The sequence below is a fragment of the Salvia miltiorrhiza genome, chromosome 3 (genome assembly GCF_028751815.1).
Source record: "Salvia miltiorrhiza cultivar Shanhuang (shh) chromosome 3, IMPLAD_Smil_shh, whole genome shotgun sequence".
NCBI classification, from domain to species: Eukaryota; Viridiplantae; Streptophyta; class Magnoliopsida; order Lamiales; family Lamiaceae; genus Salvia; species Salvia miltiorrhiza.
Window position 1 is genome coordinate 56,803,525 of NC_080389.1, and position 27,343 is coordinate 56,830,867.

Here is a 27,343-nt window from a genome sequence, read left to right on the forward strand (position 1 = left end):
ATGAATTTTGATGCTATTTACCCTATTTTTTATCAATTGAGTTGTAAATGGTTATACTTATCCATATATATAATATACTAGTTGGGTGGACTGACTTTCAATATGATTATCTACTTCATAAAAAAATAACCTTTTATCATTATAAAATATATTTTAAATTGTGGTATTTAAATTTTTATTAACCCTCTAAAATTGTTTTTTTTTTTCTTTTTCTTTTTTCCGTCTATCTCATTTTTCCAGCATTGTTCTCAATTTGAATAGACATATATAAAATTCATCAAGGTTTATTGGTAATTATTCGTCTAAACCATGTTCTACTGTAAACATGAATTTCATATGGAACGTGAATTAGCAACAACTAACTTTATTTATTTGATAATAAAGGACGACTAATGTAATTCATATTTGATAAAATATTCCATTGGTTTATAATATTTAACTTTATACATCATTTTTTCTTTTATTTTCATCTAGGCACAATATAATCTTCTATTGTCTATTATGTAAATTATTGCATTCCTACTTAAAAAACACAAAGAGCATGAAAAAATTTCATACAAACAACATGACAATTAAAAAACACAAATAACAGACAGTATTCATTCGAACTTTACGAGTTACAATTGAAGTCGACAAGTAAACAAAATACTATATATATATATATATATGGACACGCTCCAGTGAGACCTCCTATTTTTCGTGAGATACTGAGGACAATGAATAAGACATGTATACTGATGAACAAGGGCCACAAGGCGCGCAGTATATACTGATGAATAACGAAATTTTAAAAGTTGGTAATGAATAAGACATATGTTTTGTCGTGTTTGTTTCATTGTCTATTGTTAGTTTAGTCGTATTTTAATGCAAAAGTTGTGTGGAGTAGTGATGATTTTGTGTTAAATTGAGCTGAGTGATTAATTGTGATGCTTTAGGTGTTAAATGTAGAATGTTGGTGTTAAAGCCTTTGAAGATCGTGAAATAAGCTCACAACGATGCAAAAGAGGGTGTACAAGTCTTTCTAGCCGTGGCGAACTATGAACTGGGGTGACTAGTTGAAGAAAATTGGGCAGAAAATGCAGCGCGCCCCGGCTCGCAGTCAACCAGGCTAGTTGTTAGAAGAAATATGGGCAAAATATGTAGTGAGCCGGGGCGCACTAGTCAACCAGACTGATCCTGTCAGTTTTCTGACGAGATTTTTCATATGAAAGACGGTTTTTAGATATTCAAACACATCTTATTCACTTAGAACTTCCATATTTTCTCTCTTTTGAAGCAAGGACAATAGGAAAACATTAGATTATCATTTAATTTCATTTTCTTTACGCACTGGAACGATTTGTACTTTCAATTTCGCAATTATTTCTTTATCTTTCTTCTTTGCTTTAATTTCATGGTTTACTTTCTCTCGTACTTTGGTTTCTCCAGCATTATGAACTAAATTCATATTCTAGGGTTTGGGATATTCAAATTGATGAGTTTTAATTGTTTGTGATTGATTTGTGCTAGTTGACTAAATTGTTCTTGTTATGATTATCAATTGGCCATTGATATATCTTCGTAAACAATAAATGAGATCGAGAGATTAATTTATTGTTGGATCATGGTTTAATCAACGTTGGATTTGATCGGAAACGTGTAATCTAATTGATTTGTTAGTTCTAATTAATTATTTTGCATAGTCTTAAGCTTGAATACGAAAGTTATTGCTTGAGCTCCTACGTGAATGCATTGTTAGAATTGATAGATTTTACTTATCTTTTGCTAACGTGTTAAACTCTCGAGGCGAATATCCCTGGACCTTAGACTCATTTTCTCTCTTATTATTCGTTTTATAATCATTTTTGTCTTTGCTTTGAATTTACTTTAGATTCTCTAGAAACAAACCTTGAACAAGTTTATTAGGATGTTTAGGAAGTTTTTGTTTTCCAGTGTGTGACATATATTTTGTTAGCCCTGTTAAGCCTTCTACGTGGATACGACTTGGGCAACTTATCACTCTACGATTGACCGCGTTCTCTTGCAAGCAATCTAGAGGTACACTTTAGGTTGAACAACATATAAACTAATGAACAAGGTAGTATATACCGATGAACAATACAGTATATACTGATAAGTAACGGAATTTAAAATATTTTGCTTCCTCCAGGATTCGAACCCTAAGAAAATAAATTCTCCCTTTAGATACAATATCAGTCATAGGATTGATGAAATAAATGCACGAGATCGTGTCTCAGGTCTCACTAAAAATATGGGGTCTCATTGGAGCGCTCCCTATATATATATATATATAGGGGAAAGCTAAAATAAGTACACTTCTTACGATATAAAATAAGAATCATTTTCAGCCCTTAGATCATCAAAATCTACGGTTGATTCATCATCATGTTGGATGAATTCATGGTCTTGAGTTCGAATCCCAAAGGTAGCAAAAATTTATTTTTCGCAATTCATATCTTTATACAGCGAATTTATACGTGCTCTAGCTCTACATAAAATTCATACATTTTTTTAATTTCTTATTTCTTATTTTAAGAGGTGCTCTCACGACGGTAGCCCTCTCATATATATATATATATATATATAGGGTGTGGTTCTAGAAAGAACTACATTATTTGTGAAAACGTGAGAGCTATCAAATCTAATGCATCCATTGTAAAAATTAATGCATTCGTTGTTAAAATTAATTCACTAAAAAATAAAAAAATAAATCGCTCCATTCAGGATTCGAACTCAGGATCTACATTCATCCAACAAGATGATGCATCCACCGTAGATCTTGATGATCAAATGACTGAAAATAGTTCTCTGTTCTTTTATTTAGTGGTTCTTTCTTGAACCTCTCCCAATATATATATATATATAGGGTTATTAGCACCTAAATACACCAACTTTGAGGGTAGTTTGGTTTTGCACATGAACTTTGAAAGGTGTAACAAAATACATGAACTTTAATATTGTAGCAATTTTATCACAAATTCAAATATAAGATATTCGAACTCCATAAAAATCTTACGATTTACAGGTTTAGAGATGTATTATACGATACCTTTTAAATATGTCCAATACGATGCCACAAATTCAATTTCTACACAAATTAAAGCTGACATGACAAATCAAAATATCAACATGTATTCATCGGACGTTTTAAAAAATGACACCGTATAGGACATCTCTAAAAGATATCGTATAAGACATCTCTAAATCCGTAAATTGTAAGATTTTTATGGAGTTTGAATATCTAATATTTGAGTTTGTGATAAAATTGCTACAATATTAAAGTTCATGTATTTTTTTACACCTTTCAAAGTTCATGTGCAAAACCAAACTACCCCCAAAGTTGGTGTATTTAGACACCAATAACCCATATATATATATATATATATATATATATATATATATAGAGAGAGAGAGAGAGAGAGAGAGAGAAAGGTTAAACAGAGAATGACAAATATGTAGAGAATAGAAAATTAATCTCAATCCTTGATTTTTGTACATGTAATGGCCATTAATTTTCCTAATTTCATGCGCATTATATGAGTAAAAGGACATTACTGTAAACTTACATTTTGATTCACACGGTTTTCTTGCTATAATTAAGTAATCCTAAGGGCCTGTTTGATATGGGTTTAAAAGCAGGATAAGTTAAATTAATATGGATTTATGTAGTGTTTTATATTATGTGTTACTAATATGGTTAACTCCAGGTTTATCCCAAGACCCTAGCTTATTTTGTGGGATTAACCCACATTAATTATCCCACCTCCCCCATGGGATTAACCCACACTAATTATTCCACCCCCCCTCCATAGGCTACTAATTTAGGTATTTGATATGTTAATCCAACCTATTTCAATGGACACCAAACACTTTTTGGATTAATTACCAATGATATCAAACACTCATCTGAGATTAGAAATCATGACTAATCCACACTATCCTGATTAATCCAATACTGAAAATCAAACGAGCACTAAATCTATTATTTTTAGTAATTTAATCATATAATCGTAAATCCTAATTAAGTAATCCTAAATCTATTATTAACATAGTTGACTTTTCAAGAATATCTTATCTTTTCGAATTGTATATAATTCATGACAATAAAAATATAAAATTCGTGCCAATAAAATAAATTCGGATCTTTTATTCAGATGTTCGAAATTTTTTCATGCCTGTTCGAAATACTTTATGTTAAATATTTTATATTAGTAAGAAACATTCAAATAGTTTATTTAGGTGTTCATAATTTTTTTACGCTTGTTCGAAATGTTTTATGTCAAATATTTTATAGGGAAAAGGTGCAGATTAGCCCTCGAAGTATTAACCCCTATAGCGTTAAACCCCCCATAGTCAATGTGTGTGCAATTACCCCCTCGAACTCCAAGAAAAACGTGCAAATCCACCCCTCTGACCTAACGCCGTTTTCGGCCGTTAGTCAATTTTTTTTTCTTTTTTAATTAAAAAAAGATATGGGAGGTCGCGGCGGAGCTGTGGTTGGTGGAGTTGAGATTGATCGACGGCGCGGCAGAGTTCGGTGAGTTGCAGTGGGGGGAGCTGCGATCAATCTTCACTAGGAACGACGTCGTTGCATAGAAATAGGTAGAGAAAAAGATACAAAATCGTGATCTACAGATTACTCGATCCAAACCCTAGCACGAGGCTGAGCCTCGACGAATTAATCAAGCTCTCCTGGTTTAAGAAGTCGTTCTCGGAGGAGAATCTGAGATCGCAAGGCGACGACAAGGCGGGATCGGGATCAGAGTTTCTCGATTCCAAGGGGTTCAAATTCATGCCGAGAGTGAATGCTTTCGACTTGATCTCGATGTCGTCGGGGCTGAATCTATCGGGCTGTTCGAGGAGGAGACGAGTAGTAAGGAGATGAGATTTACCAGTGGGATGGCGGTGGTGGAGATTGAGGAGAAGGTGAGGAAGGTCGGGCTCGAATTCGGGTACACAGTGGAGCGGGGGAAGGGCGGAGGTATCAGGCTGGTGAAGGGGAGGGCGGTGGCGGTGGTGGTGGAGATATGGGAGGTCGCGGCGGAGCTGTGGTTGGTGGAGTTGAGATTGATCGACGGCGCGACAGAGTTCGGTGAGTTGCAGTGGGGGGAGCTGCGATCAATCTTCACTAGGAACGACGTCGTTGCATAGAAATGGGCCCCATTTTTAATTAAAAAAAAATTGACTAACGGCCGAAAACGGCGTTAGGTCAGAGGGGTGGATTTGCACGTTTTTCTTGGAGTTCGAGGGGGTAATTGCACACACATTGACTATGGGGGGTTTAACGCTATAGGGGTTAATACTTCGAGGGCTAATCTGCACCTTTTCCCTATTTTATATTAATAAGAGAAATTCAAATAGTTTATTTAAGAGTTCGTAATTGTTTAAAGCATGTTCAAAATATTTTATGTTAAAAAAATGAAAAAAAAAAACAAATTTCATAGAAGAAACGAAAATAAAAGCGATTCGCCGAGAACATAAATGAACATAACATAATTTATAAATTAACATAACACAAAAATATTTTATGTCACCACAAAAATTTGAATATCTTATTTAGGTATTTATAAAATTCTAAATCATATATCAATAATATTATTTAGGAACTTATCATGTAATGAAGAATCATAATTTATAAATGAACAGAATATTATTTATAAATGAACAGAATATGATTTCATAGAAGAAACGAAAATAAAAGCGATTCGCCGAGAACATAAATGAACATAACATAATTTATAAATTAACATAACACAAAAATATTTTATGTCACCACAAAAATTTGAATATCTTATTTAGATATTTTTAAAATTCTAAATCATATATCAATAATTTTATTTAGAAACTTATCATGTAATGAAGAATCATAATTTATAAATGAACAAAATACAAATTATAAATGAACAGAATACTATTTCTAAATGAAAAGAATATGTTCAAATTTACTGGACACATGAATTGCCCCAAAATTACAAATGAAGATTGGTTTCGATTGAAGCTCATTCAATGTAGCTTGAACATAACAAATTTTTTTAATGAACACAATACGATTTCTAGATGAACATAACAAAATTTTTTAAATGAACAAACATAATTTCTAAACGAACATAACACAATTCTTCGATGAACAGGAGTCTAGCTGAAAAATCAATCTAACAGCCACGATGCTTTGGTGGTTCAGCCGCCGTAGACTTCATTGTGCTTCAATCCTAAATCTAATCAACATCTCGAACAAACCAACATCTATGAACACAAAGTCCATTTGGAAACAACATTAGTACACTTCGAACAAACCTCACAACTATTCGAACAGACTCACAAACATATAGAACACACCAACAACTATGGACAGAAAGTCCATTTTTCTATATATATATTTCTCAATGGAACCTTTTCATATATGTATATATATGTAAATAAAATTCATTCATTTGCATGTGTGAAGTATTAGTATTCCATATTTCCATTATATACAAATCAATAATACAATATACAAATCATTCAAATTATAATAAGTAAACAATAATTAGTCCGAGACCCACACATCAAGAATTCAAGATGCAAAACTAATAATACTAGGTTTTTTTAAAAAGGGCAAAACTAATAGTTTTGGTAGATAAGGAGTATTTACACTTAATATAATTGCAAGCAAACATGAATTTTTAATATTTCATTTCATGAACAAATACGGAAATAAACTCTTCTGAATTACGGACTTAAATAAAAAACTCTTCTGAATTATGAAGTCTGATTTTATTTTCACATGTCTCTCTGGTTAGGATCACAGTTCCCTTACATTTCTCTCTTTATTTTTCCTAATGAGAAATTTCTGAACTGGTTCGATTAGGATAATTGATCGGATCTAAATCTCACAAGAATCTTGAGCTGATTACTGAGTAATTTGAGTATCTTTTTCCCAATTTATTGTTGATTGGAAAATAATTTCGTGATAACGGCGCCGGTTGTGCATCGCCCTCTGTGATATACCGTCTGCAAGCGCCAGTTAATTCGAAGGTGAGCATTTCATTCTACTCTGAATATATCGTATTTTGTCGATGAGATTTTAGCATTTAAACTAAGGTTTACCAGTGATTGTGGAAAGAAAAATTTAAGATTTTAATCATATTAACAATTTACTTAGAATGGAGAAAAGTATTTTGTATCTTCATTTAGACATAGGAAATAAATAAAGTTTATGCCTTAATTATATTACTAGTCTTGAAATGAATTCTAAATACACCTGAGAAGATCATAATCTGAATTGGAAATAGAGTTTGATTGTGTTTTATGTCAAAATGAGATTGAGTGATTAGGCATTTGTTAAAAGTGATAAATGGCTAAGGCTCCTTTTTGTTTCATTTTCATGTGAATAAGTGAAACATGAGTTGATTGGTGACATATAGTTCTACTAGCTCTTGATCAGGAACCGAAGCCAGAGTTCAAAGTAGAGTTGAGGTTGATGAATATCTAGATGATAGTGTTAGTGGTGATAAGACAACTGAAGAATAAATTTTTGTTTCATCTTTACTCAAAATGTTGAATCAATAGAGTCCCCTCGTTAGGCTTTATAGTTGGGATTGTTACTCAATTGTGGGCATATGACTTTAGCGTTAGGAGTGACAATAAGTCCATTTCAGTTGAATTTTTTTCTATACTGTATAAATGATAAATTTGTTTACTATTGTTATCAAAGTAACACTATCTGATGCCATGTTCAAATTATTTTCAGGATGCTTCATAGTCAGATAGAGCAATCAGATTTCCTCGAAGCAGAGCAGCTCTGGAAATAACAATCCAGCTGAAACTCATTGTAAAGTTCCAACACAACATCTTGATAAATATATATGTATATGTATCCACATTTGAAAATTTCATGATTTTTGATAGCTAACCTAATGTGTTGATTAGGAGCTTCAGCTAGCTCAAGTGTGTTTTGGTAATCTAATTGGCCTACATAGCACATCACATGCACACCTGCCACTGCCACATTTCTATATTTGTGAAGATTGTACTGCTGCTTTGTAAGGATGAGATTTAAAGGTCCGGTGCTTCCTTCCTAGGGCTATATATGGATGAGATAAATCCTGCTATATGTCTTACTACGTTGAAGGCGTTTACTTTGACGGATATGACATATAAATAAAAATAATTCGAGTTAACCTACCATTTACATTAATTTTGAACTTATTTGACTATTTTATCCTTCAAATATTCAATCCTAAGAGTATCACATGAAGGATGATGCGGGTTGTGGTTAAAAGGAGAAAGTGAGGCCATATCCGAAAATGAGAGTGATACACTTTTATGAGACCGACAAAAATTGAAAATGTGATACACTCTTACAGGATGGAGGGAGTATCATCTATCATATTACTCAAAGTAAATGTGCATTTAGGATTCAGAGATACAATTATTTCTTCTATATATTACACCTTATGATTTACATTATCGTACCTACAATCAAGGGCAAGCACACTAAGGAGGGCGAGGGGCTTAAGCGCCTACCAATTTTTTTCCTTGTTTCTATTGTCAAGTTTGTCAAAAATTATCTCTAATCCTTACTAAACGACGTCTCCGGAGGCCGAATTGCCTCGGTAGGAGGATGATGAGGAACTGAAGAGAGAGAGAGAGGAAAAAATGGTTGCCGAATAATGAATTTTTTGAGAGAGGAGGAAGAAACAAATAAACAATGAACATATTTTTCGTATGATATGTTATTTCGTTCTACGTCTCTGCCCTAGCTACAATAAATTTGGATCAACACAAATTAAGTGTGTGCGCATTAATAATACTCTCCTATCCACAAAAAATATTTCATTTTTGTCATTTTGAAATGTCCACAAAATTAATCTCTTTTTATTTTTAGAATTATCTATCACATGATGAGTCTATTCTCTACTAACAATACAATTATTTATCATTATAAACATTACTTTTAAGTGAGACATTTTCTCCACTCACAATATAATAATCGTTTTTATTAAAATCCATATCATTTCTTATTATGATTATTTTTTGTGGACGAAAATAGTAATTTATTTTATGAATATTTTCTATGTACGGAGGTAGTAGTTGAGTGCGTAAGGTAAATAAAACCAAGATAAAGTTACCCGGCTATTATGGGTGAGTTGTATAATATTTCATACAAAACTTGAAATGAAGTAATCAGAGTGTATTCAGATAAATCATTTAAATCTCAATATTGAATTGTTTTGAGGCATCTCTACGAGTTAATGGGCCTCTAGATTTTGTGACATATAAAAGAACTTCACTCCCAAGTCTGTTCATGAAAGTGATTTGATGCCCCAGTTTCAATTCATTAGCTCTTTTTAAATAAAGAATGAAAGAAAGAAGAAGAACTCTGCCTCATTAACCTAGCATTAAATTGAGTTGAAAATGATTAGAAAATGAGATCTAATCTTAGTTCACCGTTTACTTGTCTCCTTAAGTTTGAATATTGCCTTCACCAATGTATTAAAACGTAAAATGTACAATGAACTTTATTTATAGTTAATAAAGAAAAAATACAATGGCCTAGATATGTATTTTGTCCCTTAATGTTCATGATATGTCATAATATGTATGACAAGGAGTAACAACCTAGTATCACAACAAAAGAAGTTGTAGAAATGGTAAATGAAATTGAAATTATTGTACAACTTTAATTTTGATCAAATATTAGAATATTCAACAAATTATATACGCAAGGATGTCTATGTTATCACGTACTACATTATTTTGATTGAATGAAATCGAAAAAGAATAGTGAATGGAAAAATAAATGACTTTATTGGATCAAGACAAATAAAGTAAATAATGAATGTACTCAAAAAACATAACTTATAAAATGAAAAAATTAAATAAATAAAAAACAATAAAGGTATTCAATTGAATAGTTAAAAAGTAACTATAGTTAAGCTCAAAATATGCTAATTAACCACGGTTAGTTCTAACTCTAGTTGGGGGTAACCAAAGTTGTTTAAAACATGAAAAGTGAAACCCTACACCTTCATACATTTTCAATTTCAGATATTATTTTGGGGCGTTTCAGATTTCTCACTTCTCTTTGGGGTTTGACTAAAAAAACTTTTGCAGTCTCCCCATTTCAATTTGGTGGGAAAAATTAAATAAAAAAGAGGGGAGAAATTCCTGACAAATTTCAACTTCTGCTGGCTGAAATTCTGAAATGGAAAGGTAATTTTAAATTTTCTGGTTTGTTAGGAATTCGGTTCGTGAGTGAATTTCTCGTTTTGCTGAATCTAGGGTTTCTGAACAGTACGAATCTTAATTAGGAGTGGAATTGTGCGTTTTCTGTGTTTGAATGATATCAGATCCACTATACAAACCTGCTTTTACTTCAAATTGGCTTAGTTTCTGATTCGTGAGTTTTAGCCATTTTTGGTATGTTCTTATGGTTGCTTGATTTTTTCTATCTCAATCCATGCTGTTGAAGTAAGTTTACGTCGTGTTGCCAGTTTTTGCCCAGCATTTGCTGATTTGATGCAATGTGTTATCCCGCAGATTACAGCTTGTCTGTACTCTACTGCTTTTAATATATTTTATTGCTATTTTGGCGATTGATGTTAAGGGAATCACTAATTTATACTTCAATGTTGAAATGGAAAGAACGCAAGACATACTAGTTCAAACTTGCTAGTTAAGGCTGTGTTGTGAACCTAGAATATTTACAGATGCAAATGTCTCTTGGGTCCCAGATCACCTGCCTTCTTGAAGTCATAAGCGCAATTTGATCTCATATGCACAATTAAGTATAATGTGCATGCTCGATACGTTTGCGATGTGCGGTTGTCACTTTTCGGAAAGTATTGGGGAGGCTGCCTGTGGAGGCCAGCACTATTCAACTTTGTAGTGATGCTATAAAAGAGTGGCTCAATTTGTTTCTCGTTTCATTTTGCCCTTGAAGGCCCATCATTGCAGCCATTCTTGCTTACCATCTTTATAGTAAATTTGTAGACATATTTGTGTCTGTTCCATCTTGAGATAGTGCTGGTTCCGGGCCTACCTCATTGTCTCTAACACTGTAACACGGTTATTCTGGTGAAGATTTTGGTGCTCATCATTCTTCAAGAAGGAAATAATAGTATTTTGGCAAACAAATTGATATAGGCATATAGCTTTAGAGAAGCAAAGTTATTGTAATCTGTAATGAAGCACATCTGTTTTTGAGTACTGAAATCATCCAAAAATGGTATCACATTCTACATATATCTTTCTGTGTGTTACCCCCGTAGATAAAAGAAATTCAGGTCCATAAAAATGATAAAAAACCACCTCCAAACTCTAAGTTGCAATCTAACTTATCCTTACTGACCTCTCTTAGTCCCTACCTCCTTGTTTTCACTTATATTGATCCTTCTTGTTCCCTTGCTAATAACACCATCCCTCACTTATCCAGCTTCTCTCTTATGTTATAATATGTCCTAATCTCCGATTTCTCTGCTTTTCCATCTTCAGAAAGGGATTTTCTTCCTCTCCATGCCTACCACCATCTGTTGCTGCCTCAATGCATCTACCCAGTTAAATGTTAGAAGTTGGATCAAAGGAGTATGCTGTCTTGAAAGAAGATAATTTTTTATATGTTTCTTGGAAGGTACACGGCTTAGAGGCTTTCTCTGTTAAAATTGGATCCACGCGACAACCTGCACCAGACATAAAAGCAATTCTCACATTCTTTTCTGATATACAAAGTAAGAAGTGTTGGTAAATTTACATGCGTAATTTCTGTCTTATGAGGCAGAGTGAAAAATTTGAAACCTTTAATTTCTTCCCTTCTCTTCTATTGGTAAGTTGGTCCATTCACAGTAATTAGTTCATAAAATGTCATTTAGTGTACCTTCCTTTTGTAGTGACACATGCAGTGATGTACTGTTTTCTGCTGATGTTTTGACTAAGTGTTCTAATATACTTTTCTGGATATTGTTTGAAAGTTAAGTGATTAATGCTGTTCAATGAAAATGACTTGCCTTCTGAACATTTATTTCGTTTTGTAAATTCTTATATCTCTTTTTGTTTTGGCATTTGGTATGAATCAGGTGTTGACAACTAATATTTTAGAGATCTGAAGATTCTCAGTTCTCAGGCTGTGAAGTTTACTGAGAGTGCCATCAGTGATCAAGTGAACATTTGAGAAGCAAACAATTAGAGAAGTATGGAGTGTAACAGAGATGAAGCCCTCCGGGCAAAATCAATTGCTGAGGACAAGTTAGAAAAGAAAGATTTTGCTGGTGCCAGAAAATTTGCTTTGAAAGCTCAGACTCTTTATCCGGGGTTAGATGGTATATCCCAAATTTTAACCACACTTGATGTGTATGTTTCTGCAGAGAACAAAATAAGTGGAGAAATTGACTGGTATGGGGTACTTGGTGTGAACCCATCAGCTGATGAAGAAACAATTAAGAAACATTATCGCAAGTTGGCCCTGAGTTTGCATCCCGATAAGAATAAATCGGTTGGTGCTGATGGTGCTTTTAAGCTAATTTCAGAGGCCTGGGGTTTGTTATCAGATAAGAATAAGAGGTTACAATATAATCAAAGGAGGGGCTCCAGAGGGTTCCAGCAGAAGGCCCAGATGCATAGTGGTGGTTCATCAGCACCATCCAGGGCAAATGGCATTTTCAACTTTGGCAGCAGAACACCATCAGTTTCGAAAAACCAAAACAATGCTGCTAAACCGCCGCCGCCACCTCCTAAGCCAGCTCCTGCACCACCTCCAAGGAATGATACCTTTTGGACTATCTGTCATCGGTGCAAGATGCATTATGAGTATCTTAAGATGTATCTCGATCATACTCTCCTTTGTCCCAATTGTCGTGAAGCCTTTGTGGCTTCTGAGACAGCTCCTCCTTTCAATTTTTCAAAATCTTCTAATCAGCTTCCTCGTCAGGGACAACAACCTTCAAATTCTCGTCCTAGTCGGAATGCTTTTGATCAGGGAAGAAATGTTCCAGCTGCTAAAAAATCAGGTCCATTTCAAGCAGGTTCAAATTCAGTTAGATACTCCTACCAGCAGGGCCCACCATCTGGATCAACTAGTGTTGGAAGTACAGATCCATCTATTGCAGCAAAAGCAGCCAATGTTGTTCAACAGGCACAGGATAAGTTGAAGAGGTCATATAATGAAGCACATGCATCTTCTGGATGGGAGGGAGGTGTTCAAAAGAGAAAACTAGATGATGATAGTATTCGTTATGGAGTGAGCTATAATGGAGTTGGTGGGAGTGCACCAGGATCAAGGATTTATGGTTTTTCAGGTACCAATCAACAACCAAACAGTACCAGAGATTTGACACCCCTTGAAACACGTAATTTGTTAATTTCAAAGGCTCGAAAGGATATTCTAAACAAGCTGAATTTGTGGAGGTCTAAGCCTGAAGCAATTAAAGAGAAACACGTATCTAAGGGAAGCAAGAAAGAAGGCCGTAAAGGCATTAGTAATGTTGAAGGACCTGGTCTGAATGGGAATGGTGATCCACCAAGGAAGCTTGAGGTTAGCAATTCTGCTGATAATTTGAGTAAAGAGGAACCTGAAGCTGCTTCAATGAGTGTTCCAGATCCAGATTTTCATGATTTTGACGAGGATAGATCAGAAAGGTCTTTCGGGGATAATGAAGTTTGGTCTGCTTATGACGATGATGATGGCATGCCTCGTTTTTATGCTCTCATTCACAAGGTGGTTTCTAGGAAGCCTTTTAAGCTAAGGATTAGCTGGCTCAACTCAAAAACGACCAATGAATTCAGCAATATGGACTGGGTTGGCTCAGGTTTCTATAAAACGTGTGGAGAATTTAGGGTGGGTAAGCACGAGAACTGCAAATCAATGAATGCATTCTCTCAAAGAGTTAACTGGTCGAAGGGTCCACGTGGGAGTGTTCTGATACTCCCTCAGAAGGGTGATGTTTGGGCACTTTACAAAAAATGGTCATCTGATTGGAATGAGCATACCCTTGATGAAGTTATACACAAGTATGACATGGTAACCGTGCTGGATGACTACATAGAGGAACATGGTGTGCGTGTTGCTCCACTTGTGAAGGTTGTTGGTTTCAAGACTGTATTTCGTCCGAATATGGACCCTGAAGCAATCAAGAGGATTCCAAAAGAAGAGATGTTTCGTTTTTCTCACCGGGTTCCAAACCACTTGCTTACCGGTTTAGAAGCTCCAAATTCTCCAAAAGGATGCCTGGAGCTGGATCCAGCGGCTACCCCTTTGGAACTTCTTCAGGTGATATCTGAAGGTAAGGAGGTTCCAAATGGAGGAAATGCCAATGAAGAGGTATTGCAGGACATTCCTAGTAGTAGTTCAGATGAAATTGCTGATGGGACTAATTAGAGCTGAGGCTGTATATATATCTCGAAGCCAAGTAGGGAAAAAGCAAGTGGACTTGACAAGGTAGCCAGCATTCAGTAGGTCAAGACGTCGACTAGATGACCGCATAATTGGGAGATACAACTGTTTTTTTTTTGTTAGTTTTTGCAATTGCAAAAAGTGATGGAGCCTCGCTCTCTAGAAATATCGCATTTTGAAACTACAGTTAATTTTGGCAAATTTTTTTGTATTGGTTTTGCTGTCTCTTGTCTTGAGGAGACTTGAGATTGCTGCGGGCTATCGCTACTAGTCGAGTCTGGCTCCATTTCTGACTGTAAATCGAGTTTAGCTGATGAGCAGATCACAACAGTTTCTTCTTTTCCGCCGAGGGCGAAGAGAAATGCTTCGCAGGTGGTAAGTGATTAAAATAGACAGGTCTGTAAATTTTTTGGATTTTGCTGCTTTTTGTCTTCTGCTACGGGTAACAAATGTATTGCTTTTGTTGGATAACTATATATATTTTTGAAGTTGCAACTCATGTCTATATATTATATTGGACAAGGAATTGTATAACATCACATGCATGATTCGGCTGTTCTGATATTATTTATGCACAAAAATTTGTGTCAGATTGTCTCACACGTTAAGATCAGCTCAAACTGCTCCTATATTGCTGTTTGTGTCCGGTGTTGACGGATTTGTGATATTATTGCATGTTATCTTATTTTGCTGCGGATATATCTAATAACCGCACTAATCTCAATATTTTTGGAGCATTTGCTTTTTATGATTGATGATAAAAACATTACTATTTTTATTTTATTATTAGAATTTCTTCAATCCTATATTCTTGAATGAGATATGAGTTAAATAAATTAGTTCAAATTATAAATTTTGTTAAAGCTAATATAATATCCCAAATTTTGGTTTGGTTTTAGGAAAAAATCGAATTGAAAATAGAATGCGCATTCTTAATTATAGATAGTAGAAATTAATAGTTATCCACCAATTTAATTTAAATAACTTTGAACCAATTTTCAATATTTTGGACAAAATTACCTCTAAATTTGATTGTACAAATTGAACACACTCTTTTTTTTAGCTCCATATTGAACACACTCTTTGTTTCTTCCTCAAACTCTTTATTTCTTCCTCTTTTGCACTTATTCTCTCTTGGTCCACTTTCCTTATTTCCTTTGTCGTCGTCGTTGCCGCCATCACTTGCATCAAGTCATTCCCAAAAAGGAGGTTACTAATATTAAATAATCTCTAGTCATTCCCAAAATACAGATTCACTACCGATGCTAGACAACCCTGCAAAGAAAATGAAGATTTATTTCATACATTTCATTAGATTTGTAAGATTTGGGGTTGTGTGTTATTCATGAGAGTTAATGTTAATTTATTTGAAGTTAGATTTGTTGGAAAATGAAGAAAATATTGATTCAAATTTTATTCATGAATTATATTTGGATAAATATCACTTTAAACCACAAACTATCAATTTTGTATCATTTACACCATTCATCCATATTTCACCCTTTAAATTTTTTTAATTAGTAATATCAAACTATAATTAGTTATATATATAAGTCATATGTATCTTACATAGCATAATAAATACTAAAGATATCTGTATAAAAGAAATACAATATTTTAATAGGTAATTAACTAATTAAGTATTATTGTATCTCAAGAAGGAAACTAGAGAGACAAATTTCCCAACCCTATTTCCACAATAAAAAACATAAAGAATCAATATAAAGCACGAACTCAAGAAAATAGAAGAAGCATCTCTACTACAATAAACTCAAGAAAATAGAAGCCTGTCTACAACAATAGTCTCAACTCAAGAAATAGTCTCAAAATCAATAGTCTCAACTCAAAAAATAGTCTCAAACTCAAGAAAAGAGTTTCCAGATGATGTACAGCGCCACGCCCAAGTGCCCAATATTCAGCAACCGTTCGTAGTAGATGTCCTTGGCATTGTCGACAGCCGGCGGTAATGGAGGAGCCGGCAGTGATGGGGCGGTAGGGGTAGGAGTGACATTGTTGGATGGGGACGGTGGCAATGGGGGGTTGGTCGCGGGAGTAGGACCCGGCAGTGATGGGGCGGCAGTGGCAGGATGAGTTGACTTGGATGGGATCGGCAGCGGTGGGGCGGTGGCTGCGGGAGTAGGAGCCGGAAGTGATGGGGCGGTAGCGGCAGGAGGAGTAGACTTGGATGGGAACGGCAACGGTGGGGCGGTGGCTGCGGGAGTAGGAGCCGGAAGTGATGGGGCGGTAGCTGTAGGAGGAGTAGACTTGGATGGGGACGGTAGCGGTGGGGCGGTAGCGGTAGGAGTAGACTTGGATGGGGACGGCAGCGGTGGGGCTGTGGGTGCAGGACCGGTCCTGAGAAAAATGAGGCCCCCAATGAAATTATAAAAATGGGTCCTCAATATATTAGCGCATTAATATATTAAAAAATAAAATTTTCCATTATTTATAAGAAATGACTTCATCTATCATTTTTATTTGCAAAATCATCTACAATATTGTTGAAATCTATGTTATCTAAAATCTCTTAATCTCTTTTTCTATACATAACTAGTATTACTCCCGTGCAATGCACGGTAAAAAAAATTATATTTTTTTAGAATATTATATTTAAAAAATAAAATTCTATAAATTACTTATATTATTATATAAAATAGCTCTAATAAAGATAATAGAATTAAAGCGAAGATAAAACCATCTTATAATTGGAGGACACAAAATGAATGACCAAGATCTTGACAAAACTTTTTTAAGTAAGGATTATTATTATCTATTTAAAAAATTTCCACCAAAATATCTAGATATTTTTCTTTCAAATTTTCTATTAGTTTTGACAGAATTTTTGAAACTTTTAATTACTTTTTACCGAGTTGCATTTCATAATATATTTTTGGGCAAATGTGCAGATTAGTCCCTAAAGTAGACCCCCCTAGAGCGTTTAGCCCCCACACTCGACTTTGGTGCAAATACCTCCCCTATAGTACATAAAAAATATGCAAATAAACCCACGAAGAAAATGGACTTCTAACACCGTTTCCTTGATTTTTTTTTTTTACTTTTTTCATTTATTTTGTAGTGGGTCCCACCTTCAATTGAATCTAATTTTGTTCGCGATGCTCTAATTTCAGTTGAATTTTGTGATTTGGTTCGGTTTTTGCCTTTGATGTGTCGCATCTGCGATTTTGATGAATCGATTTGGAGGAAATGAGTTTTTCGTACAGATCGAGCTGATTATTGCTGGATTTAGATCTAATTTGTGCTGCTTTTTTGATTTTGTTTGTGCGGTGATCGAGATTCGTTAAGTTTTTGGGGGTTGATAGATGGTGAGATGCATCCGCCTCGGGATCTCATTTATGTTTGGTCGATTTAACGATGTTCTGTTGTGGTTTCATCCTTAATCGGTTTCTGATTGTGATCTGATTTGGAACACCATTCCGATCTGATGGATTTATTTCATGAATTTCGTTTCTGTGATTTGAGAATCTGGAGATTGTGAAATGAATGTTGATGTATATTGTGGTGGTGTTGGAATCTGATTTCACATTTGATCTAGTATTGTTTCATTTTAAGTTGAATTTTCGCATCGCTTGGGGCGGCAGAAGCTGTTGGGGCGTCAGGGGGGTGGAGAAGCTAGCTATTGGGGCGGCAGGGGGTGGAGGAGCAGGACGAAGAAGCTGTTGGGGCGGCAGGGGGTGGAGGAGCAGGACAGAGAAACTATTTGGGCGGCGGGGGATGGAGGAGCGGCAGACCTGCTTCTCCCAAGCGGCGCCGCTGCCGTAGAAGGCGGAGGAATGGAAGTGGTGGTGGTGGTCGGAGGAGGAGGAAGAGGAAAGGGACGAGAAGAGAGTAGTTGATTTGTTTAAGGTGAGACCCACTACAAAATAAATGAAAAAAAAAAATCAAGGAAACGGTGTTAGAAGTCCGTTTTCTTCGTGGATTAAGTTGCATATTTTTTATGTACTATAGGGGAGGTATTTGCACCAAAGTCGAGTGTGGGGGGCTAAACGCTCTAGGGGGTCTACTTTAGGGACTAATCTGCACATTTACCCTATATATATATAGGAATGTTATGCTACATACCTTTTGTGAGCACCTTACGTGAGCACCACTCACGTTTAGCCATTGTTAGCATTGTCTTTTTTGTTTTAGACATTTATTTTTATTCTAATACTTCATAAATTGTTATTAGGATCATTAATTTTATAAATAACAAAAAATCAAAGTCCGATTTGTTCATATTCTCTTTAACTTCAAATAATTAATAAAAAGAACAAATTAGACTTTGGTTTTTATGTTATTTATAAAATTAATGATCCTAATAACGATTTATGAAGTATTACAAGAAAAATAAATATCTAAAACAAAAAAAATAATGCAACATAAGGTGCCCACATAAGGTACGTAGCATAACATTCATCCCTATATATATATATATATATGGTCGCATTCAATGGAGGCCACTCCCTAAGATAAAGAATAAAGACCAAATCAAGGCCATTCATCTCACTCCAATCAACGGTTCATATAATTTCCTGATTTGATTTTTCATGTAATTAAATATTGGTTTGTTACATTTATTTAATTCGAAAAGGGCATATATGTTCACTCAAATCTGGGATCACGTTGAACAAATCCCGAAAATTCATCTTTTCCCATTCTGGGACCTGATCCGTCAATGAACATAACATGTGAACATTAGTATGTTCATTTGATTTCCTAAGAACATTAGTATGTTCATTTGTTTTTCTATGAACATATCGACGAACATTAGTATGTTCATTTGTTTTCCTCCGAACATATCGACAAACATTAGTATGTTCATTAGTATTTTCTACGAACACTACATTGTCAATATGCAGATCTGCAGATCCAGCGGCGGCGCGACGGTCGCCACCACGAGCGTCCATGTGACTGCCCTGGATGGCCTGGTGAACGTGAACTCCCTCTTCACCATCGCCGTCTTCGTCGGCCGCTCCTTGGCGATACCTCAATTGGCAAGGGATGGAAAGCATATTTAATTTATTAAGGGAGAAGTAGCAAATAGCCCCATGTCATACAACTCCTAACACATTTACCTCCTCATCTTTTAATTGTGGTCTGTTAGCCTCTCAACATGTCATAAATAATGCAAAATTCCCTCTGTTTCTAACGGACACTTAACACCGTTAAATATTATTTATTTATTTATTATTTCACTATAATATTTGTTAATACACTCCTACAAATATTTCTACGCAAACCTCAACCTTAATTAATAATTAATTAAATATAAGTTCTAATTTTTTTTTGGGAACAATCGACGAATACGCAAAGATTAAAATATGTAAGATTGGGTGCTCATAAGCTTTCACGTATTTTTCTTTATCATACCATTTGGATATTATGATCAATGGATCATGCTTCTTGGAGAAATAAATATAAGCAATTGCATGAGCATATTTTAATCTCTGCGTACTCGTCGATTGTTCCCAAAAAATACAAATTTTTGTTAATGATAGTTGTTAATTATTAATTAAGGTTGAGGTTTGCGTAGAAATATTTGTAGAAGTGTATTTTTCTTGGCAAATATTATAGTGAAATAAGAAATAAATAAAAAAAAATATGGTGTTAAGTGCCAGTTAGAAACAGAGGAAATTTTGCACTTTTTATGAGATGTTGAGGGCTAACAGCCCACAATTAAAAGATGGGGAGAGATAATTATGTTACTTCCCATTTATTAATTAGCACCTCAAATTTATCTGGTGAGGATAATTGATTTGGCACTGACATGCCTTATCGTTGTCGTCATAGCCAACGCGAGGTTTCATATTTTCGATCCACTTAACATATCAACTCTTCTGCAATCAAATGTATTAATTTGTAACAAATTCGAAGATGATGATATTATTATATTCTTTGAAATTAGATAGTAGTCCATCAAAATTCGATCAAGATTTATTATTATATTATTTATATAAATTATGGAATTGTCTAATACAATATTTTGATTTATGAATTTCATTTCATTAAAATAGATCTAGTTTTAAAATAAAAAATATGTAACATTTATTAAAAATTGGCTTAAATTAGATGTCTTATGATTTATGAAATATTCATTACAAATAGGGCTGTCGATCGGTTCGGGTTCGGTTACCCATACCCGAATTTTCGGTTACCCGAACCCGAAATTGTCATATTTCACTAATCGTTCCCGCACCGTTTTAGGTGTTCGGTTACCCAATAACCGCTTCGGTTACCCGATTCGATTATTTGGGTATCCAAAATACCCATTAAAAAAATTAAAATTCAAATAATTTTCTAGATAGAGGATTTGAACCTTAGTCTCTAGAAAATACACAAAGCAACTTATCCACTATACTAAAGCTTATTCTTAAACTTTAAACATATCATAATTTTATTTTAGCTAAGACTCGATTTTTAAATAAAAATAAATAAATTAATGAATTAATAATTAAAATATATATAATATATATATTAAATAATTTTCGGTTATTTCGGTTAACCCGTTTCGGTTATTGGGTTAACCGATACCCGAAATTTTTCTAAAAATGATACCTGAAACCGAACCGATACCCAAAAAATTCGGTTATTGGATACCCAAACCCGAAAATTTCGGTTCGGTTAACGGATTATCCAAAACCCGATAACCAATTAGACAGCCCTAATTACAAATGTCTCATTCTTTTTTTAGCAAATAATTAAGAGACTAATTAATTAGCTAATAAGCTCACCATCTACACTCGATCTCTCTATATCTATTTTTATAAATCTCAATTTATTTTTCTCTTTTCACCAACTCACATTAACTACTAATTACATATTTCTTATTTTATGTGTCCAAACTATGAAATATTTGTAATGGAATGGAGGGAGTAAGTGATAGAAAGAGAAAATTTAATGAAAAAAAATTAACTGGTTCAACTCTAATTTCGTATATTATAAATTTATGGATTTATAGCAAGTTAACGCTTAATAAGAGGGATACGAGAATCTCTGACACATTTTTATTGCGTGCCCTTTTGCCAATGAGTGTTGGAGGCTTGGGGATTTATCCATGCTCATGCAAAGAGCAAGTACTGATCATGATTCCTTTAAATCTGCTCTTTTCTGATATCTTATCAGTAACGATGATGGTGTTCTAACTGCGAGAGTTAGTATGATATTGTGGTAAATTTGGAAGGATCAAAACAAAGCTATATGGGAGGAGGTTATCCCACTCCATCTCGTTCAGTCACACAAGCCCTTAGCAGCCGTGAAGATTGGCTTCTCTCCTCTCCCGTGAAGTGTATTCCCCTCAAGCTGCTACCAGAAATGTCCTCAGTCCTTGCATGGGATGGCATGATTTACCGGAGGGCTGGTTTAGTTGCAGAGTTGATGCTGTCCTCTTCGCTGATAAGAACTCGATGGGGATTGGTATCGTCATCCGAAATCATGAAGGTAACTTTGTGGCGGGAAAATCTATCAATGTTCCGGGCACTCGGGACGTCGTGGAAGGCGAACTCTTAGGCATTAAAGAGGTTTTGTCTTGAATCAAAGAGCTCGACCTTGCTCAGGGTGGGTGGAGTCAGATAGTAAGTAATTGGCTTGTGATGCAAGATAGGAACCTCACTGAGTTTGGTGCTATTGCGGTCCACTGCCGTTGCGAGAGATGTATCTACACTTCATGTTTGGAATGAACCTTATTGAAGTGTCCCACATTGGATTGGAGATGGTGGCATGAACCACTTTATATGGTGAGGCAACCCTCTCCCTTATAAGGCCTTTTAAGGGAGGAATGGGCCCAATATCCATTTCTAACATGGTATCAGAGCCAACCCAATCCAATGATGCCCCCCCCCAATATCGTTGTCAACAGATGGCGTTTGGGAGATAGTCCACGCTGCGCACATTGGATTGGAGATTTCTAACAAACCTCGTCATTTGTGGAGGGTCATCTCCATGTTCCATGTCAGTGTGCTCAATAAATTATCTCTCATTTTCCTCAAAAAGAAAAATTCCATGTCAGTGTGCTCAATAAATTATCTCTCATTTTCCTCAAAAAGAAAAAGAAAAAAAGGAAGTATATATCTCATGTGTAAGGAATTATCTCTCATTTTCCTCAAAAAGAAAAAGAAAAAAAGGAAGTATATATCTCATGTGTAAGGAATTTATCAACATCATAGATATTTTAGGTTCGAGCCACATGGGGGCTAAAGCCCCTCCTTTTTTTGTTGTTATTATTATTAAAGTGTAGCAATGAAGGGGTTACCTTCAACAAACTGGAAGGCTCCCTTCAGAAACATTAGCTAATTTTCTGTTTGTTGGATGAGTCATATTTGCACTTTCCTCTGCAGTTAACCAGTCCCTCAACTGAAGCATGCAGGTTACAAGTTGAGAAGGGATGTCACGTCGAAAATTCAAAAACAATTCTACAGAAACAAGCTATCCAAATGATTTCTAGTCATTCACTAGTTCCATCCTAACCAAGAAAAGGAGGAGTATTATTGCAGCAGTTTATTAAATTCTGCAACTTAAAATTAAATGAACACATATAAAGAGATAAGTGAAGATAAAAAATTGTAAATTTTTGTTCATCATTGTCCTATGGTCATAACTTGTGCTAGACCGGGGCGGAAATCTTTGATATTGTAGTCGTGTACAAACAATCCAAAGACACATTTCATAATAATTTGAGACTTTGAATGTTTGACAGTGATCTCGTTAGGATTAGGAGAGACATCCATGATAATAGAATCTTGTTCCCGGTCAAGATTTCTTGTGCTAACTTATCTTCAACCAGTCTAGCGAAGACCCTCTTGAGCTCTCGAGCAACATAGTTCTTGTCAAATCCTTCCAAAACCAACCTTTCCTTCCATCCTTTGTTAATCATTTAATCATAACTTTAATGGCGGCAACTCTCGTTAATCATAACTTTAATTTTCAGCTTGGCGGCAACTCTCGCACAAAATTCGTGGATCAAAATTTTGAGGATATACTGTATATGCTCCTTCTTCAAGTGCTTGAACACCACAACCTTGTTGAATCTGTTGAGCAGCTCCGGCTTGAAAGCGCCCTTAAGCAGCTCGCTTCCCACATTCGGCGTTAGTATCACAATTGTGTTGCTAAAATTAACCGTCTTGCCCTTGCCGTCGGTCAGCCTTCCGTCGTCTAAAATTTGGAGCAGCACATTCAAAACCTTTTGATGCAGGAAAGGTAAAAAAAGTAAGGAAAACAAATATTCTTAAGTTTTTATTTATCAGAATTAAGGACGGACTATATATATAACTTGTAAATAAAAGAAAAGACAAATAAATAAATTGTCCATCACCTGTTGATGTGCTTTCTCAATCTCATCGAATAAGACGAGGCAATGTGTGCTTTCTCAATCTCATCGAATAAGACGAGGCAATGCGGCCTTCGTCGGACCTTTTCCGTGAGCTGGCCGCCCTTGTGGTGGTCGGGGTGGCCGGGAGGAGATCCAATGAGGCGCGATACGGAGTGGTGCTCCATGTACTCGCTCATATCGAGCCTCACCATGGCCTCTTTGGACCCAAAATACTCCTTGGCAACTACTTTAGCCATCTCTGTTTTCCCGACCCCGGTGGGGCCGGAAAACAAGAAGCAGCCAATGAGTTTGGTTTCATCTTTTACTCCGGCACGAGCTCGGAGGAGAGCACGGCTGACGGCCGTCACGGCCTCGTCTTGTCCGATTAGGCTGCGCTTCAAAGTGTCTTCAAACTGAAGAAGACATTGCGATTCCTTATAAGAAAGTTTGGTCATCGGAATACCCGTACACGTGGATACGACCTGCTCGATATCCGCCTCAGTGACGTGGGTTTTGTTGAGCTTGTGCGCTCTCACGCCGGCCTTGTCGATCAAGTCCAACGCCTTGTCGGGAAGATGGAACTCCGTGATGTAGCGTTGGGACAAGTCGACGGCGGAAGTGACGGCAGTTTCATGGTACGTCATCCACATGTATTTTCTCAAACCTTCCCCACATGTATTTTCTCGACATGTATTTTCTCGAACCTTCCCTTAAAGGAAGCATCCCTTTCTATGTATAATGTATATTCCTTCAGCGTAGTTGCGCCAATACACTAGTAATTAACAAGCTTGAATTAGAATAACCATCAATAGCCAATACACTAGTAATTAACAAGCTTGAATTAGAATAACCATCAATAGGAGGCACACTTACGTGCGCGCAGTTGCGTCGTTTTTTAACAATGTAACAAATTACTTATCATGGAATTTATAAACTATGAAATGTAATGATTGAATTATAAAAAATAAATAAAAACAAGGAACTGTAGCTTGCTGTTTCGTTGTTAATTATGATCCAAATTTCAAATTAATTAATACCCTTTTTCCTTTGAGCTTATCTGGAACTGAGCCTTGAGCAATTTTGATTGCTAACCCTTCAACAATGGCAGTTTTGCCGACGCCGGCATCGCCGACAAGGCAGGGGTTACTCTTCCGTCTCTTCAACAAGGCATCTATGAGTTGCTCCATCTCCTTCTCTCTTCCAATTACCGCCTGCAACTCTCCCTGAATTCAACAAACAATTTTCATCGCCAAATCTTAAATAAAACACATCACTAAATTAAATCTAAAAAAATACATACCCTCTCAGCCATCAAAGTCAGGTCAGTTGCATAATTCTGCAGTAGGCTCCCAAATAATCGCTTGAATATCTCCATCTTATGAAAATAAAAGATCCAAAAGCCAATTAGCACGCCAATCTCTGGAGAAACCCTAACCATCTTCAATTCTATATACACAACCCTATTTTTTAATTTCAAGTACCACGATATTTATATATAAGGAAGAAACCCTATCTTTTCAATTAATTAATAGTTTTTTTGTTAATTAATCAAATTAATCCATCTTTTGAATTGATAGACTTAATTAATCTTATACAATACGGTATAATGATACGATTGGAGATTTGCTTTCGTCTTGTTTAGGGGTGGATCGGTACGGTATACCGAAAATTTTTCGTCATACCGTATACCATACCGTAAATTGCGGTATGAGAATTTTCATACCGTTGCCGTACCGTACTTTTCGGTATACCGAAAATCGGCATACCGAAAATTTTGGTATGAGAATTTTCATACCGTTGTCGTACCGATAGTATGGTATACCGATAGTGCGGTATACCATACCGAAAGTCGGTATACCATACCTTACTGTATTATCGAAATTATTGTTATATCGTTTCATGCCTAAATTGCCAAATCATTAAGATATACCGTATATTTGTACATATTGAAATTTCATTAAACAAATACAAATAACTTTCTAACAATTAAACTCCACATTTTCAACAAAGCAAAAAAATAATTTTCCACTAATAATATATATATATATATATATATATATATAATTGATTCCGATGGCATACGGATTTTTTCGGTATATACTATTGGTATATACCGGTGGTATATACCTAAACAACGGTATATACCGATTTTTCGGCATATACCGCGGTATCGGTATATATCGGTATACCGCGGTATGAGGAAAATGATACCGTTGCCGTACCAAAAATCTTCGGTACGGTACAATACCGTACCGAAATTTTCGATATATCGAAATTTCGGTATTTTCGGTATTTTTTCGGTACGATAAGTGCGGTATACCGATTTTTCAGTATTTTGCTCCACCCCTAGTCTTGTTACGGTCCTATGGGGATTTATGTGGAATTTTTACTTTATTTTCCTGTAATCCTTTATTTTATTTTCTTACAATCCTATATCTCTTTGTAGAAATTTCAACATGGAAACTGCAATCGTTTTATCTTATTATATTATGAATTCTAATTAATATTTATTACTAAAAATTGAAATTAAAATATATATATCCTAACTTTAAATTAACCAATCTAAATAATTTATTATTAATTCAAATAAATATTAAAAAATAATTAGCGATGATGGGTATAAATAATTGCTTAATGGACTCTTCTACATATTTGGGTCAGTCATTCTTGAAGTGAAGACAATTGTGAAGTAGCCCAAGAGCTTTCCCCTGTCTCTCTCTAACCCTAATTTCAATACGAGGCACACTTACGTGCGCGCAGTGCTTATGGTGAGCGCCAATTAATGCATTATTGTTTAAACAATAGGGTTATTAGCGCTTAAATACATCAACTTTGAAGATAATTTGGTTTTGCACATGAACTTTAAAAGGTGTAAAAAAAAATACATGAATTTTAATGTTGTAGTAATTTTATCACAAATTCAAATATTAGATATTCGAACTTCATAAAAATCTTACGATTTACGAGTTTAGAGATGTCTTATACGATAGTTTTTAGAGATATCCTATACGATGTCACAAATTCAATTTTTGCTCAAATCAAAGATGACGTAGCAAGTCGAAATATTGATGTGTATTCATCGGTCGTTTTAGAAAATGACATCGTATAGGACATCTCTAAAAGATATCGTATAAGACATCTTTAAACCCGTAAATCGTAAGATTTTTATAGAGTTTGAATATCTAATATTTGAATTTGTGATAAAATTGCTATAACATTAAAGTTCATGTATTTTTTAGACCTTTCAAAGTTCATGTGCAAAACCAAACTACCCTCAAAATTGATGTATTTAGGTGATAATAACCCTTTACAATATATACGGGAGCATTGGAATTAACATTTCAAATGCGACTATTGCACGAGCTAAAGGTTGGGTGTTCAAATCCCCTCCAACGCATTTCAGCCTTTTTTGCGCATTTTCATATGTGAGAGAAAAATTGATCATATTCGTAAGTTCAAATTGTAATAACGAAATTGATTTTGTTATAAATTTTTTAAGCCTATTCACCTCTTTATTTGATAGTTCGTCCATTTTTCTTTCTTTAACTGAAAATTTATCAAATTAATAACATATGTAGTAAATCAATTGTATTGATTGATCCTACTACTCCATAGTCCATAATGTCCTTAAATTGATAAAAGTAAAAATTTGATCTTTTATGTTTGTGTATGTG

General features: G+C 35.0%; 3 protein-coding genes across 5 annotated transcripts; 1 reads left to right on the forward strand and 2 right to left on the reverse strand.

Annotated features, from left to right (window-relative positions):
• Positions 1-10,010: 10,010 nt before the first annotated feature.
• LOC131014626 (uncharacterized) lies at positions 10,011-14,864 on the forward strand. Of its 3 annotated transcripts, none has more exons than XM_057942652.1 (3): positions 10,011-10,194; positions 11,476-11,708; positions 12,054-14,864. In XM_057942652.1, exon 3 carries the CDS (start codon positions 12,170-12,172, stop codon positions 14,348-14,350), a length of 2,181 nt encoding a protein of 726 aa, XP_057798635.1. In that variant the 5' UTR covers positions 10,011-10,194; positions 11,476-11,708; positions 12,054-12,169; the 3' UTR covers positions 14,351-14,864. The 3 variants fall into 3 exon arrangements, with proteins under 3 accessions (XP_057798635.1, XP_057798637.1, XP_057798636.1); XM_057942653.1 differs by having other exon boundaries at positions 10,012-10,194; positions 11,476-11,611; XM_057942654.1 differs by lacking the exon at positions 11,476-11,708.
• An 8,804-nt stretch (positions 14,865-23,668) lies between these two features.
• Positions 23,669-24,313, reverse strand: LOC131019039 (ATP-dependent Clp protease ATP-binding subunit ClpA homolog). The gene has a single exon (XM_057947724.1). It carries the CDS (start codon positions 24,311-24,313, stop codon positions 23,669-23,671), a length of 645 nt encoding a protein of 214 aa, XP_057803707.1.
• A 329-nt stretch (positions 24,314-24,642) lies between these two features.
• LOC131014627 (heat shock protein 78, mitochondrial-like) lies at positions 24,643-25,113 on the reverse strand. The gene is made up of 2 exons (XM_057942655.1): positions 24,970-25,113; positions 24,643-24,892 (listed from the first exon to the last, which is right to left on the reverse strand). Exons 1-2 carry the CDS (start codon positions 25,105-25,107, stop codon positions 24,677-24,679), a joined length of 354 nt encoding a protein of 117 aa, XP_057798638.1. The 5' UTR covers positions 25,108-25,113; the 3' UTR covers positions 24,643-24,676.
• Positions 25,114-27,343: the final 2,230 nt, after the last annotated feature.